The sequence below is a fragment of the Anguilla anguilla genome, chromosome 14 (assembly GCF_013347855.1).
Source record: "Anguilla anguilla isolate fAngAng1 chromosome 14, fAngAng1.pri, whole genome shotgun sequence".
Classification (NCBI taxonomy): domain Eukaryota; kingdom Metazoa; phylum Chordata; class Actinopteri; order Anguilliformes; family Anguillidae; genus Anguilla; species Anguilla anguilla.
Genome location: NC_049214.1, coordinates 15,287,026 through 15,303,257, shown reverse-complemented (window position 1 = coordinate 15,303,257; position 16,232 = coordinate 15,287,026). Strand labels below are relative to the sequence as shown.

Here is a 16,232-nt window from a genome sequence, read left to right as displayed (position 1 = left end):
AATGTTGTAAAGTGAAAACCATATGGATACATCAGACTGGAGCTCGTGGACTTTCATTTTTGCAAAAAGGGTGGTCCTACTGCTAGAAATACTTTAAACGTGAGCATTGCATTGTGTTTTAATGAACTGATTAGTTGAGTTTATGTCAACTAAAAATGCATTTTCTGAAGATAAAGCATTGAATTGAAGGACTGCACAGGTTCAACTTAGGTCTTGGCAATTATATCATTGCTTAGGCTCTAAATAGCATGTTTTTTTGTATTTTTACAATAAAGGTCTATTGATTATGTTTATTGTAAATGTTCCTTCAACCCACATAAAAGTAGGATGCATATGCATGGTAACAAAAGAACATTTTTTTATAGAAAAGTCATATTTATGTATTGTTCTGCAACTGTTTGTGAGCAGTGAGCAGGTTCCAAGTTCTCAACTTCTGGAAGGAGATGATCACACATCTCCTTCTAACACACTGATTCGGTGCTTCTAAGAAACAAGATAGTAAATGGAAATAAAGGAATAAAGTCTGGAGCACACTCATTTTCAGCTATTTTGAAATCAGTCATAAGAACATTTTGACACACACCATGTCTTCAAGAGTGAAAAGTCAAACTCTGATGAAGATATGGTGTGTGCCAAATGTTAGTCTGTTTGCAGAGTGTTTGCAGTAAATTGCTGAAAATATGTGTGCCCCAGGCTGATTCCATTATCTCAATTCTTGACTTCAGGATCCGAAACTAATCATAAAGGTGCAAGGCTCTGGCAAAGTTCAGTTTGTACAGAGCCATCATCTCACCCATGTTCAGTGGCACAGAGTGAGCGCAGACTTAAGTACCAGGTGCCCGTCTGTGGGTATGGAATCCTCAGTTTTGTAACATTGGAGGTGCCATTGACAGAGAGGGCAAACCCAGTGACAGACTCTGAAACCCCAATTAAACAAGGAGAGAAAAAGAATGTTTATACGAACAATTTTGTGTAGAATGGCAAATATTTGTGCTAATAGCAGGCAGCAAATACAATTTGAGCCCTAAATGGCCCTAATTATTTTATCCATCGGTTCAAAACTAACTTTATGAAACAAGGAAGAAGTTTCATCACAAAAACATGACGACTGTTATGATCTCAAAAAAGATATTGGGTTAAAGAAAAGGGGTAAAAGTCACAGCAGCCAGTACAAAGGATTCAGACAATAATGCAACAACACATGTGAACCCTACCTGATTTGCATTTGGTTGTGGAGTTATCTGGTAATGAAAAGGGCATTCCGTGATTCAGACAGCCAAATACTGTGATGTTCTCCTCTTTCAATGAAGACTAAAAAATACAATTATAAAGCATATCATATCATTAAAATATCACACCTGGCAAAACCAAGCATAATCATCAGCAACATGAGAAACATGTCTAACCAATGTTCAGGAAAATGTTGCCTAAACAAGTGAGCGCTGAAGCAAAGTATGTGATTGTTTCACTCAGACAACAGAGAAGTGACTGTCATTGAACCAGCCCTGTCTCAACAGCTGGAAATAAATGTTTGTCAACTGATTCTCTCATTGCATGCATTATTGACGTCTTTATGCAGAACAGTTCTGTGCCGTTCATGACAAGGAAAATTGCAGGCATCAAGACAAAGAACAGCACAGTTACCTGTCAAAAATGTATCCTCCTAACTAATGATCCATTGGCCTGTGCAGTGGGCTGGGGTGGTGAAAGGCAAATATTCTCAATAATGTAAGTGCTTACGCAGTTATTGCCCCATTACTTCTATCTCTGAAGAAATATGGTGCAATAAGGTACAGTTTACCTTAAAGTTGTCTTTTTGTTTTTGTCTGGGATTTTCTTCTTTTTATTTTATTTTAGCTTATTTTTGTTGCTAACTTGTTCACAGCCCTCTAGTGAGTAACTGTAACTGCGCTGCTTATTTGGTGGATTGCAGAATGAAACGCAAATTAGCATGTGCTAGTGTGCAACCTCCCAACCCATTTCTGTACTCTAAATCGGAGACAAAAAGGTAAACCATAAAAACTGTAATTTTAAAGAACTGATAAAACCTCTCCAGGCATGTTGAAGTCAAGGGCATATCTATTACACTATTAGCATCCATTTATATCCGTGTTTACATCCCCAGTTCAACTGATTCTTCTGAGATCTTTTGTGGACTTCAAGAGGCTAAGGCAAGTATTATAAAGACAAGACATGGAAAAGTACTATGTGTGGTAAGCTGCTGGCTCAGCTGGAAGAATGCTGCCCATAATATATGCATTTGTAGTAAAGTCACACTATGAATAACATTTTTGAAGAAACTTTCAAGTTTAATTCATATTGCAGAAAAAATAAATAGAACAGGATTGTTCATCCCTCAAAGAAAACAGTGAATTCCCCAAGTACTGTTAAATTCCTTCCTGCTAAATGACCAATTTGGGTGTATGCATAGATTTTCATAGTTGATAACCTGTATGTGGGTCTTCCTGTCACTTTAAAAGCCATTTTACTGAGCAGAATTTATAAAGCTAAGAATTCCTCCCGTCTTCAGATGGCAGCAGTAATGGTTGAGTAACTGCATGCTAATGAACCCCTGCCTGTCCCACTGTCTCATTTCCCAATGCACAAGCAACAATTGCTGTCACCACTTGTAGGCTATGTAATTTAAAGACACTGCACATTTAACTGAAAAATATATAATAAATAAATTGCTAAAAAAAGTTTATCCATGATTCTTCCATGAAACTGCTATATTTTACCAATAATAAAACAAATATAAGTATAAATAGTAGGCTTTTATCTATGCCTTTATTATGAAAGCAACAACCAAAAGAAGATGGTTAAAGCGTATTCCGTCATGTGTAGTGTAGATATAATTATTTTAATGCCTGGAGACCTTTAAAACAACAGGTGATTACTTACAACTTAATGACACGAGTTAATCTTAACCTAAATGACCTCAGCCTGCCCACTAGAGTCTCTCAGATGGTCCTGCCTGCACAAGCCTGCATGGCTGTTGGCTCAACTTTGCAGAGGGAGGTCTATTTGCATGTAACCCATCACCGTTTGATGCTGACAGATTAAATGAGCAAATAGCCTGCCTCCCATTGGTCAGGAGCTCTCAGGGGTGTGGATTGACAAGCTGGAGCTGGTTTGGCTAAGGACAAACCCACAGCAGTCGGAGAACACTTTGGCAAAAGGCCTGGGCAGTGTATTTCTGGGAAGACGCCACAGTGGCTAGCGCATTTATCGCCCCCACACATTTTAGAATGAACAAAATAAGATGATATGTACATTACATATTTCTCAAAGGATAGAGTTACCACACATTTGGATGGCCTCATCAGGGAATATGATAGCAAAATAAATGCCTCACAAGTTCCTGTACTGCAGAGTGGTGTGTAATAGACTACAGTCTATAACTGGAACACTACCAAACCTAAATAATTTCATATTTGTAAATAATGTCTGATTTGAAAGAGCATTCAGAAATCTTGCAATGTGATAACATTCAATTGAATGGGGAAATAATTGTACTTTCACAAATTAAAGCATTATGCATAATTGCTACACGGATTTAACACACAGACGACATTAAAAAATGATTATTATTTAGTCTATTTTAACTGGCCTTATTGAGTCTTGTTGCTGAGTGTCTGCCTTTTTCTCCCTCATTTTTCATGACCACTCATTAGTTTCAGGTAATTGCCTTTTTCAGAGAATAGCAGGCTGGCTTCTTATGGTTGTCGCTTTCCATTTATTGATGTCTGGCGGGGCTAGGGGACATGCAGTCCAGGCGGTCAGTGCTCCCATCCCCCTTCCCCCATCACACCTGCACACAAATACTGACCAACCTGTTCCCCCTCCTCAACCACCCAGGGAGTATCCAGCCACATTGTGCTACAGACATAAGCCCAATGTCAGCATGCAGCATCTAGTGAACAGGAGTAAACTGAAAGGCAGTTCTAAAAAACCGAAGGACAGGTGCGTAAAGGCTGTGGCCATCCGCAGTGTCAACAGCGTCCTTGCATTAGAATGAAAAAGTGAACTTTTCAGACAGCTCAGAGAGAGGACCTATTCAAAGCAAACAGATTTGCTGCCTGCCTATTTCAAACCTGGCTTGAAAGATTCACCTTGGGCATTGGAGTCATTTACTTCCTCTTTGAGCTGTGACAAAGGCCAACCTGGAGTGAGAAAGGAATCCTCACAGGCAAAGAAAGCTGACAGGAGACCAAAATGTTTGACAACATTTGAAAGACTGGCCCCTCAGGTCCTTACAGCCATGCTGACATTTGAGGATTCACATTCCCCAAAGAGTAAAACGTCTGGCTGGACTGGAGCTATAGATAATTCCGCACCCAATTTCAACAATGTGGGGCTTGTTGCATTTGGCAAGGTATGACATTTTAGCAATTAAATTCAGGCAAGAATTACTTTGTTAAATCTATTTCTGTTATGATATTGGATGTATTTTGATGATGATGATGATGATGATGATGATGATGATGATGATTGCAGCTGTAAGGTGTAGGTTTAAAAAAAAAAAAGAGGTAATATAAAAAGGCCTTTCTTTTTAAGCTGAATCAATCATATTAGCTGAACCTTGCATAATATTTTCCGGATCCCCCATGAGAAAAAGCTTTTAAGAACATTTATCAATGCATAAGTAGGCAGTAGAATAGGAATTAAATACCCGAACCAGGAAAGCCAGAGCTAGAGCTCAGGACAAAGTCAGAGTTGAATACATTAAGATTTCAGGGAACACAGGGCCCGTGTGTTGTTCACATTATGGGGAATGCATTGTTCCAGAGTCTGAGGACATCAAAGGAACGGCTGAAATATAACATCTAAAGGGCAATGCTTTCAGACAAATGGTAGAAATATGGCACTGTGGGAATCAGAAAATATCATTTACTACTGAATTTACATTTACTACTTTGTACACCAGCACGTTGGATTTGAAATGAAACAATGAATATGAGGTTAAAGTGATTGTCCGCTTTAATTTGAGGGTGTTTGCATCTGTATAGGGAATCTGTGTAGGAGTTACAGTCCAATTACAGCCAACATATGAGCTATTGTGAGAATAATGAAACGGCTTATCTTTAATGTTGGTAAGGTCTAAATATTCTCACTACATTTTAAGTATGATTACAAAAAAAAAAGATTTAAGTATATGTATTCTAATTCATAAAATGGCCTAACTGTTGTTTGTTCCCAATCTAAGGTTATAATTCATAGATCCCTCAATATCTGAAGGGACAAGCAGTGACAGTCAGAAGCCACAAGGGAAGCTATCAGTCCAGAGACATGGATAGACCATGACAGACTGTAATCAGCTTCCCAAACACCTGAGAGGCCAATTGTGCCATCAGACACCGATGTCTGCTTGTCAGCTGCCTGCCCAGTTAATGGACACACAAAGTGCAGAGGTCTGAGAGGCCCATGCTGGCTGGATCTGACGTGCTTGTGTGGTGACTACAAACTCATAATGAAGACAAATAACAGACAGGGTTATCAGGCTTGACCTTCACTGTTTTTTAGAACAGAAGAGCCAGCTGCCAAAGCAGATTTATTAGGAATGTTTCCAATAAATTGCATCAGCTGGACAGTTTTTAACAGTCATGTAAAAAAGTATAAAACTAAACAAATATTATTAGTAAATAAGACATTGATTTGCCAATGTAGTGCATCTTAAGATGCAGCACTGAGGGATATTGTGCCAGAGTGATTAAAGTAATGTAATCAATACCAGCAATTGTATTTAAGACGCCTCTCTTAATACACAATGATTTGAGGATTACAGAGTCTGAGGATTACACAGTAGATTAAAGATAAAGATAATTTATCCAGGAATTTAAATGTGTAACCTTTTTCATCGAAACATGCTTATATGTTCAATTTTTCTGAATAAAATAATGCTATAATGAATTAGTCAGATTAAATACTAAATGATTTACTGTTATTATTTTAAGAGAATTATTATTCAAATCTATAAAATGTATTGTGCCTTTTTTTTTTTTTTTTACAGACATCTGTCACAAAGATGCTTTACAGAGTTGTAAAAATATTGCAAAAACCAGGCCTGAATCCCCAAATAGCAAGCACATGAGGTTGTTGTTATTATTATTATTATTATTATTATTATTATTATTATTATTATTATTATTTGCCTTTTGTAAATGAAGATATCAGATTTAGTAACTATTTTTGCAGGAGTCAAGCTCATGCACTTACAGGAACTACAAAAGGGCAAAAGCAGAATATTCAGACAGAGAAAGCCATTCTGACTCACCACGTTGAGGCGCACCTCCATGTTGAGGACTCCTCCACTGTCCAGGACAGGCATGAGGTTAATGGCGAACACAGTGGCCCTGTCAGGAGGCACGGAGATGTTAGGCCCGAAGAAGATGTAGAAGTGCACTGAGAATGTGTCCAGCTCGTTGCGTAGGGTCGGCTGGATGGGCCAGCACTTGGAGGTGTCTGTGATGAGGCCGAGGTAGGCCATGCCGTCCCCGGAGAGAAGGAAGGGGTTCTGTGCTGAGCCGTTCCAGGACAAACTGGGCAGGCCCGAAACGGGCAGGGCCTCTGACGACGAGGTGCCCATAGCGTTGCCGTATGACTGAGGCATATTAAAGGCTGAGGATCCCTTTAGTACAGAAGCTTTGGAGCAATCTGAAAATGAACAAATGCAGAAAAGACAAAGAAAAAGATGAGTGACTGACAAGAAAGTGTGATTATCAGTTTCAATGTTTACATGCTTAGCAGATCCTATCATTTGTACACATTGTGCACATTTTATGACCCATTTAAACTAGGTAAACTCCTCTTGGCTTACACTTTATAATATGCATATATTACTATAAAGCCCTGATGAAGCCTGCATTATACATTTATTGCTAAAGCACAGTATCTTCTTTAATCATTCATATAAATGTACGAAGGTAATTTAGCCTTTATTTTTTAAGGTCTGCCGTAAGTCTTGTGACAGAGAATTTAAGTCCAGAATATCACTTTACGTAGTGAATGTGACACATTCACTTGATGATTGATTTAGAAATATGTTACCTTGCGTTCACGAAAGTGTGGGACACATTTCATGAGGCTTTAGTAATATGCATTGTGCAAAGTCTAACTGAACTTCAAAGGCATACCACCTGAGATTCAGTAACACTCGGGTTCAGGGTCCAATGACTCCTTAATAGCTTTTAACACAGATTATAGCCTGCCTTTCATAATACCTTTCATGATACACAGTCTTGGTAAATAAGACTTCTAATGCAAAAATGATTAACATTCCGGTCAGAAGATGCTGCCCATGGAGGCTTTTGATGTATCTACCTACCCTTTCAATCATCTGTTCCCTCAGTCACTTAACTGAATATATAATCAAACTGAAACATACCTGTACAGTTTTGCCTATTAATCATCTTGGCTCCTGGCCAACAGTTTCTCATTAACACAAGATACAATTTCATGACTCAGATTCAAGTGACAAATGTAAAGACTAGAAAGACAGGTTTCTCAAATAAGAAAAACAGCAAAATATGCCATCCAAATAAACAATGTTCATAGCAAATCACTTTACAGGGACATCTATCTTAGCATGATAATTTAAGATTAAAGATTTTCATCTTTTTTTACGTTGTGGTAGAGTTGTTGTGACAGCAACCTGTCTTCCACTAAATGTGCTCCACTACTGCAAGTATTAACTTCTCAGATAGTGTTAACATGAAAAGGCCTCAAATCAGAGTGTTTTACTGTAGGGCTGCCAGAACAGAATATTAAGACAAAAATGCGTGTCAACATTTTGTCAGGAAAGTTTTTTTTTCTTTTCTTTTGCAAGCCTTTAGCTTTCTGGCTTTGTTACAGCACACTGTCACTGGAGCTACATTTAATAAGCAGATATGAATCATGGATGGATGAAATGACACATCTTTTCAAACTTTCTGTATGTGCTGTTATTGCTGTGGTACACACAGCATTCCTTCCCAGTGACAGATTCTGAAAATCGGTCTTGTTATCTCTGTAAAATTAGTTTATCACTGCATAAACTAATGACATATAATGGCATGTGCTTTGGTGATATACAACACACTGTATAATGGCCCTTTAGCTCATATTCTTCATGAGATATGGAGAAACGAAGCTCAGCATGAAAACAAAATAAAAAGCACTTTCTCCAACAGCATCCAGATAAATCCTTTGATTTAGTGCAGTTAAATGTACAGATATGTTGAAAACATTAGTGTTGAACAGTACATGTGCCATCCCATTCCTATATATGCATGTATGCAGGAATGAAATAGCACATGCACTGTGCAACACTGACGTTTCAACATATTTATGCATTTAAGCAAACTAAATTGAAGGATTTATCTGGAAGCTGTTTTCTTTTTGTTTTGCTTTCATCCTGAGCTCTGTTGCTCCATATCTGAAGAACAATATGACCTGAAGGGTCATTACACAGTATACTACTGAGTGTCCCCTGGAAGGCAACGTGCTTGTATTGTAGCTCACCAAAGCACATGCCATTATATATCATTATGTCCTGTGGATGTCTGAGCAACACAATTACCTATTATTTCTGGAAATTAAGTGCCACAGTGGCATAATTTTTCACATCATATACAAATGTATTAATATATGTTCAAGAAATATTAATTCATTGATTTGTTTTTAATTGAGGAAGTTGCCATTTGCTTCCCTACCAAATTACTTACTAATCTGTAGGCAGTAAAATTCCCAGTGTTAATTCAACTTAATTCAATGAGCTACTTGTCAATTTTTACTGCGCATTTATTTAGTTACACCAATACAATTCCCAAAATAAATAAATAAATGCACCCAAGCAGAATACCCCCAAAGTATGCAAATCCAGTTTCAGTTGCCTTTAATGTTAATGTATGGCTTGTGTAATGATTCTAGGTGTATGACCATAATAATAACCACACTAGTACTGTGCACAAGCCTTTGTCAGTAGACACAGTAATTTTACTGTGCACATCCCCATGCAGGAGGTAAATTCCAGCCATATTTTACTTGAACTGACTAATGAAAGTCATGACATGAAAATGAAAACAAAAACTAGAAACACCACAATTTACCAATTCTGCAGCTAGTCTGTGTGCAGGTATATGCGATGTATGATAAACACAGTCTGATGAAACTATGATAAACAGAAAACAAAACTATTTTCTACAATTGTTTTTTTTTTCACCCTTTTGAAGATAGCAGTTTTACTCATTTGTGAAACTTTTAGGTTGGATCATCAAGCGAGTGTGCTTTCCTTTTCCAATCCTAATCCGTGCTCACAATTATTATTGGTAGTACACAGTACTGAAACCCTGACATTTTGTAATAAATAGGACCATGATGGTGATGTGCAACATGAAAGCAGATTATGCACAGATTCTGAATTAAAAAGCATTTTGCTTGCTCTGTTCCTTGGCAATGCACAAAATCTGTCTCAACAATGAGTTACAAATAAGTATAACATTTAATAACCTTTTTTTTCTTTGTACCTTGTCACTGTGTAGCAGGTATATGTAAAACCTGCATTAAGTAGTGAGCCAAAGAAAACTGTTTGTTGGAACCTGCAATCTTGCCAGCACCTTTCTCTGTTATATTTCAGTGAAATTCAGCTTCCACCCACGCATCTTTTTGTGAACCTGTCTCTCTCTGTCCTACCTGGCAGCCATGAGTCAGTTTTTTGTGCCTACAGTCTTGGCTTTGGAAAGCATCACCTCTAGACAAATAGATGTCTTGTTTTTAGAAAAAAAAAATTAGACATAAAAATAAATGAAAAAACAATTTCCAATTGTGTTATTGTTATTATTATTATTATTATTATTATTATTATTTTAGAGAATACCGTGGTGACAGTCGGTCCGCCTGAGAGGCAGATTGGTCTCGGCTGTGTCGGCTGGTGGAGAGAGCACACGCACCTGGGCTGCGTTGGCTAATCAGCCCAGGTGCTTAAAGGTGTGCTGCCCTCCACAGTTCAGGTCCGTGACCGAGAAAGTGAAGAGAGAGAGAGAGAGAGAGAGCAATAACCAGCACGGGTAAAGGCTGGAAAGAGTGCGTAGTTTTGTTATTTTGTCTTTATTATTTTAGTTTGTTGTGTTTCTTTATTATCTTTACCCCATCCCGTGAGGGTGAAGGGCAAAGCAGTTTTGTTTGTTTTATAGAAACTTGAGTCTCTCGCTCTTTAAAAGTGTGAAAAAAAGACCGGAAACTCCCGGTATCTCCCTGTGTCCAACTCTTCTGTTCAGAAAGGGGTGTGTCGCTGTGTGTGACAACAGCTAAATAAGAAACAGGTATACATCATTGTGGAATCATTGTATAAATACACCGCAGTATTGTTCTCTATTCTCACATCACTCCAGATTGTAATGCAATGATTCAGGACGATATTCATGTAATGACACCTGGAAACTGGTGCCACAATAAAAATGTGAGTCATTAAACATCCATTCATCAAGGCAATTTATTTAATGTTCAGCCAAAATTCAAGGCTATTTCAATTCAATTCAGCTGATTCATTTTTCTTCAGAAGAATAAAAATGAATCCATGGCTATTTGTAGTTTTTCCTATTACTCAATTTGTGCATATTTCCCAGAAACAATAAGTGTTTTACAGTGCATGGTTGATGTGATTGTTTCAGAAAGTGACAAAAAAACCATGGGCTGCCAAGCCCACTTCCAAGAGCACAAGGCAGGCTTCCAGGGGTGATGGAAATGCCATGGGAAAAATGAGGCGCAGCACCACTTGTGCCGTAAAAAGATAGTTTTTTTCCATAAGTCGAGACTGAAAACTTTTTTGAGACAATTTTTCCCTCTTCCAGCGGTCACCCCAGCCACACAGATTATAAAATCAGGCACAATTAGCGAGGCAGGTAGTAATTTCTTAAAAGGCACTGATGCCAAAATGCAGGGCATCCATGGCAACAGCTGTACAGCTGCTACGTAATTCAAGCCCTGTGGTTTCAGAAAAAAAAGCTGAATATGGTCCACTCGGGTAATTCTGGGCATGCCCTTTCTCTGTCCTTATCACACAGACAAATGAAACAGTATAGGTTTATCATTGTCTCTCAATGACTGGTCCTCCTAGCAAAGCCCAGGCAGTGCTCGGCAACGTTCCATTAAAAGCTTGGCAACAACATCAAAATGGACAGACAAAGGAGGAAGGAAAGCAAAGGAGGAGGAAGGAAACACACTCCAAAGCCTTCCTCCTCCACCACAGGAGTAAAACTGACACGGTGCCACACAACCAGCCCTTAGGCACAGGACAATGAGGAAGCAAGCAGGAGCTTTGAAACGCTTGAGAGAGATTACATTGGAATCGATTGTCTTTGCAGACACCAGCGAGATTGTGAATACCCCAGCTTATTTCTCAGGTTTTGGCATTAAACCAAAACAGCACTAACAGGCTGAAGAATCAGTTGTGCACATTGCAGATGCTTACGCATTGTTGGCTATTGTATTTCTTTTGTTGTCAAAACACGAGTAGGCTTTTGGTGGGTATCCAAATTAAGAACCATCTACAGTGTCTTGTAAAAGCAAATGCATGCAAAGTTCTATACTGGATTTATAGTAATCTTGCATAAGTATACACTGTTGAGTTTCACATGGGAAACAATGATTTGATCATTTATGTTTTTATTTATTTAGCTTTATTTAAGCAGGAATGTCACATTTCCACCTTCTCGGCACCAGAGGCTGCCTGCCCCGTGTCCCTAGTGTTGACCGTCTTGTGTTTTCCGTCTTGTGTTTTCCTAATTAGTTCTTATTGTATTATTATTCAGTCTCATCCTGGATGTGTCTGTTCATTTGGTTATTGTTCTCACCTGTGTTTCTGTGTATATGGGTTCCTTGTTCACCCTTAGTCTTCGCTCAGTCTTTGTGTTTCCTATTTGCCAGCCACTGGGCCCAATTTTACAAAGCAGGATTACAGATTTTGCTGGATATCTGCAATATATCAGCAGAGTAAAACCTGTAATCTTCCTAAATCTGGAATATGGACTGATTTTAAAAGAGCTGTTCTGGGTTTTACTCAATGCAGCTATCCAGCTAACTCAGAAATCCTGCTTCGTATATCTCCCTGGTATATTCTCTAGTTCTCCCATCTCCAGGTGATTGTTTTGTTCCTGTGTGCTTTCTAGTTTTGTTGTTTTCCCTAGTTCTATGTGTTTTTCGTGTGCCATTCCTGGTTGTTGTTTTGTTGCCATGTTCCTCTAGAAAAGTCTTTAATTTTAGGCATCTGAATCTCCTGCATTCTTGCTCTGCATTTGAGTCAAGTTGCTTCCTTCCCTGTGACACAGGAAGGTAACTAAGAATCAGTGGTTAATTATATTGATGACCTGTGGGACCAAGGTGGGTAGTGAACTTCAGGGGTTTAGCTGTTCAAAATCATGGGGATGGAAACTTGCCCAGATTGAAAACTTTAAAGGATGACACGTTCCTCTTTTAGTAAGTGCTATGGAATCTTTATTGACCAGATTGAATCATAATTTAGGATCAACCTTGCTTCCAACGGTTGCATAAACTCCAGCTCATTTTGATTGACAGAAATCACCGTACTGTACTGTACCAACATGCAAGTAATCATGTTATCTCAGGGAATTATGTATACTTTTACCAACACACTTCCAAAGATCTGAAAAGACTGGTTATAGCAGACCATGAAGTTAATGCTGAATGGCTTTGTGCCAATCAGTGAGAACAGGACAACTTACAAAAAATTATTTTTCAGCAGTCAATTTTTATAGCCTTCAAGGAGTCACTTTTCAAGGACATGCTCTTTAAATGGTCAGTATACACTGTTGTACCTCTAATATGCATAGATGTTGCAGGCTGAATAGTCTTTACTGTTGTTTGGTGTTTAGGCAAGCCAAGCCTCATTTAGGCAATTGGTTCTTCCATGGATTTAAATGTAGATCAGAAAGTTCTGATGGGCTGATGACAAACAAGTATTTTGCAGAAAAATGGAGTAGTTATGCCTAAGAATATAACCAGCCAAATGGGTCTATGTTGTTTCTCCTGACACTATAATGAGATGAAAGGAAAGACAAAGGAAAGACAAATGTTTTAAATGTACTGAGGCCATTTTACAAGTTGAAATGTTTATATTTTCCACCACAATGGCCCAACATTTCAAATGAAGTTAGTCACCAGAGTACGACTCATAACCGTAAACACATTTGGCTAACCTCATTCTTTCTTAAAAGCTAGAATAGTTATACTCATTCTCACATATTGCTCACAATTACTAATGCAAAATGTATTTTTTCACTGTGCAGAAAACAAAATAAGATGAAAAGGACTCTCTGAACGAGACATGCAATTATCTATCTTGATAATTTGATGTGAAAGCACTGAGTCTGTCAATGAAAGATGCAGCAAACTTGTTCATTTATATATCACATAAATTCTGTTTCTTTGAGCTCTGGGATTGTTGCTTCTCCAAATTTTATGCATTTGATGTTGAAGCTCTGAGCTCCCATGGACTTAAAACTCTGATTGTTGTAAAATAGCCCTCTTTTGTTTTTTGCAAACAGTCTCTCCACTGGATGCCATCAACAGACTAAGAAGACAAGCAATGCAAATGTAAAAGAATGCCTTCTGAAGAGAAATACTGAAATGACCTCGATAAAACAATAATATTTCTGGTTGAAATATTGAGTGTCCAAGAAATATTATCCCTGAAAAAGAAGAAAGAGACTATATATATATATATATATATATATATAGTATTGTAATTCAAATGTAAATAAGCCACACCTGGTTGAGAAACTTAAATAATAAAAATGTGCCCAAATGAAATTATTTATCCCAGTGTCTCATATGTATTTCATTGTTTTGCTTTGTTCTTTGTTGCAGAGATATGTCTTTGGCAAGGCAATCTATTTGTGCAAAATATTTTATGTTTTGTTTTTCTGTTTATTGTCTCTGTTAGTTTAATCATTTCTCTACAGTTTGTACTAGCCAGTGTGATGTGAATTAATTTACTTCAGTCATCTGTCATTTTTACCTGCCAGCTTTGAATATGGTTTCAATTTCTTCCATGGGAAAGATGGAATGAACAATACCCTTTCTGGATATTCACAATTATATGTATGAAATATTTTTCACAAAAATGGTGCTGGACAGGCCACGTACCTCGGTTGGGCTTTTCTGTGTTCTTATGTTTTTGATAGCTGATAGTGACAGACAACTCGGTAGAATCCAAACTTTAGGGCCATCGACCATTTCCAGAGGAATTACATTTAGCTAAATGGTGGATGTGCACATAATAGTTTTGTATTTGAATAAATGTTTTTGAAATAATGTAATATTTTATTTCTTTCCATGCATCTTAGTTGCAGCCACGGCATAAGAGCCCTGTTTTGCCATATAATATTTTTGCATATGCACAGAACATCGTAGTTTGTTATATATACATATATACATATATGTGTCTTAGTAAGATGTTTGGCCACCATGAGCCACCATAACAGCTTCAATGCACCTTGGAATAGATTCTGCAAGTCTCTGGAACACTACTGGATGGATGGAAGATATTCCCTCATTTAGTGTTTTGATGATGGTAGTGGAGAGTGCTGTCTAACAAGTAAATTTCCCATAGGTGTTCAATTGGACTGAGATCTGGTGACTGTGAAGGCCATAGCATATGATTCACGTCATTTTCATACTCATCCAACCATGACCCCTCATGCTCTGGAGATGGGGGCATTGTCATTCTGGAAGAGAGCACTCCCATCATGATAGAAATGTTTTATCATAGAATAAAGTTGGTCACTCTTTATTTAACTTAATAACAATTAATAACAATTAGTCGAGAATGTGATTATATGCTGTAGCATTAAGAGTTACCTTCACTGGAACTAAAGGGCCAAGCCCAAACCATGAAAAACACCCCAAACTGTGCTGCTTTATTTTGCTCAGGTTAATGTAGTAAAAGCTACTGTAAATGTTAGCAACTAAACCCCAGAAAAACATGCTTGCTTCTAAAACTGAATTTTACGCCGTTCTGTACGTGTTTCTGGTTTGCGGCTTTCATGCAACTTGCATCACATTTCAGTCAGAATTTCACTGGAGTTGGTCACTGTTTTAAGATGTTTTTCCCGTGGTTTTGATACAGTATTTCACAAACATAAAACAAATAGGTCAATTCAGACATTGTCAGTTTCATTATGGTCTAATAGTTTTTTATATATTTATATTTCTGGAAAGTCAGTTTGAAACACTTGAGTGCATTTCCTTCCAAGCTTTCTCCACTATGTGTCCCCCTCAGCCTTTCTTGGGAGTATAGCAAGCAAGCACATTTATATTTTACAGTTATTTTGTTGTCCTCTGTTTCTGTGTGAAGTCATGTGATTTTGAAAGTACTGATTCAAATGTGTGGCTGATTTGTAACTTTCAGCAATAAAAAGGCAGGACTGCAGATCTTATCATGGCGTGACGAGTTCTTTCTATGAATATATGAATACCTTTATTGCTTGAGCAAAGTACAATATGGCTGCTCAGTGCAGAACAGTTTGAAAAATGTCAAATTTGTGTTGCATGGAGCACTGTGTAATCAAACTACAATTATGTTTCTATGACCATAAAACTATTGGAAACTCTAAATTGCCCACAGGTATGAGTGTGTGAGGGAATGGTGTGTGTGGCCCCATGATAGATTGGTAACATGACCTGGGTGTATTCCTGCCTCTTGCCCGATGCACACTGGGATACAACCTTTTATTTATCTTTTTTGTAATTTGCATTAAATACACTTTAATGCTCTTTTATAGTTTGTCTTATTATAGTCAGCATAATGTGCTGTAATAGCTTTACTCAATGTCCTGTGTTGCTGCTAAAATCCTGATTCAGTAAACTAATTTCCTTCAAATAACTCCATCAGCAACTACATTACAAATAGCTGCTGACCAAGTCTTTTCAGTCCAATAAAGCAGAAATTAGGACTGTAAGGATATATGATCTTTTGTCATTTTCATTATTGAAAATTAAAGGAGGGTGTCTGCCTAAATAAATTTGTTCAGTCTTTCACTGCATATCCCTGGGTGTTTGTCAGCAATTCCAATTCTTCCTATTTTAATATAGTAAAATCAATTTATGTATTTAATACAGCATTATCAAATATATATATAAATAAATAAATAAATAAAATTTAAAAATTTTATTAACACAGCATATTTTACAAAACATATCTTTCACAAATTAAGCACGCCTAATAAATAAATAAATAA

General features: G+C 37.5%; 1 protein-coding gene across 1 annotated transcript in view; it reads right to left on the bottom strand.

Moving 5' to 3' along the window:
* The window catches only part of LOC118212347 (transmembrane protein 8B-like), a 49,553-nt gene that overhangs the window by 3,659 nt on the left and 29,662 nt on the right, over positions 1 to 16,232 (bottom strand). Inside the window, exons 6-8 of the mRNA XM_035390130.1 lie at positions 6,275 to 6,654; positions 1,215 to 1,311; positions 794 to 917 (exon numbers count right to left, since the gene is read on the bottom strand). Coding sequence (XP_035246021.1) covers positions 794 to 917; positions 1,215 to 1,311; positions 6,275 to 6,654 — 601 coding nt within the window. The remainder of the gene's footprint in view (positions 1 to 793; positions 918 to 1,214; positions 1,312 to 6,274; positions 6,655 to 16,232) is intronic.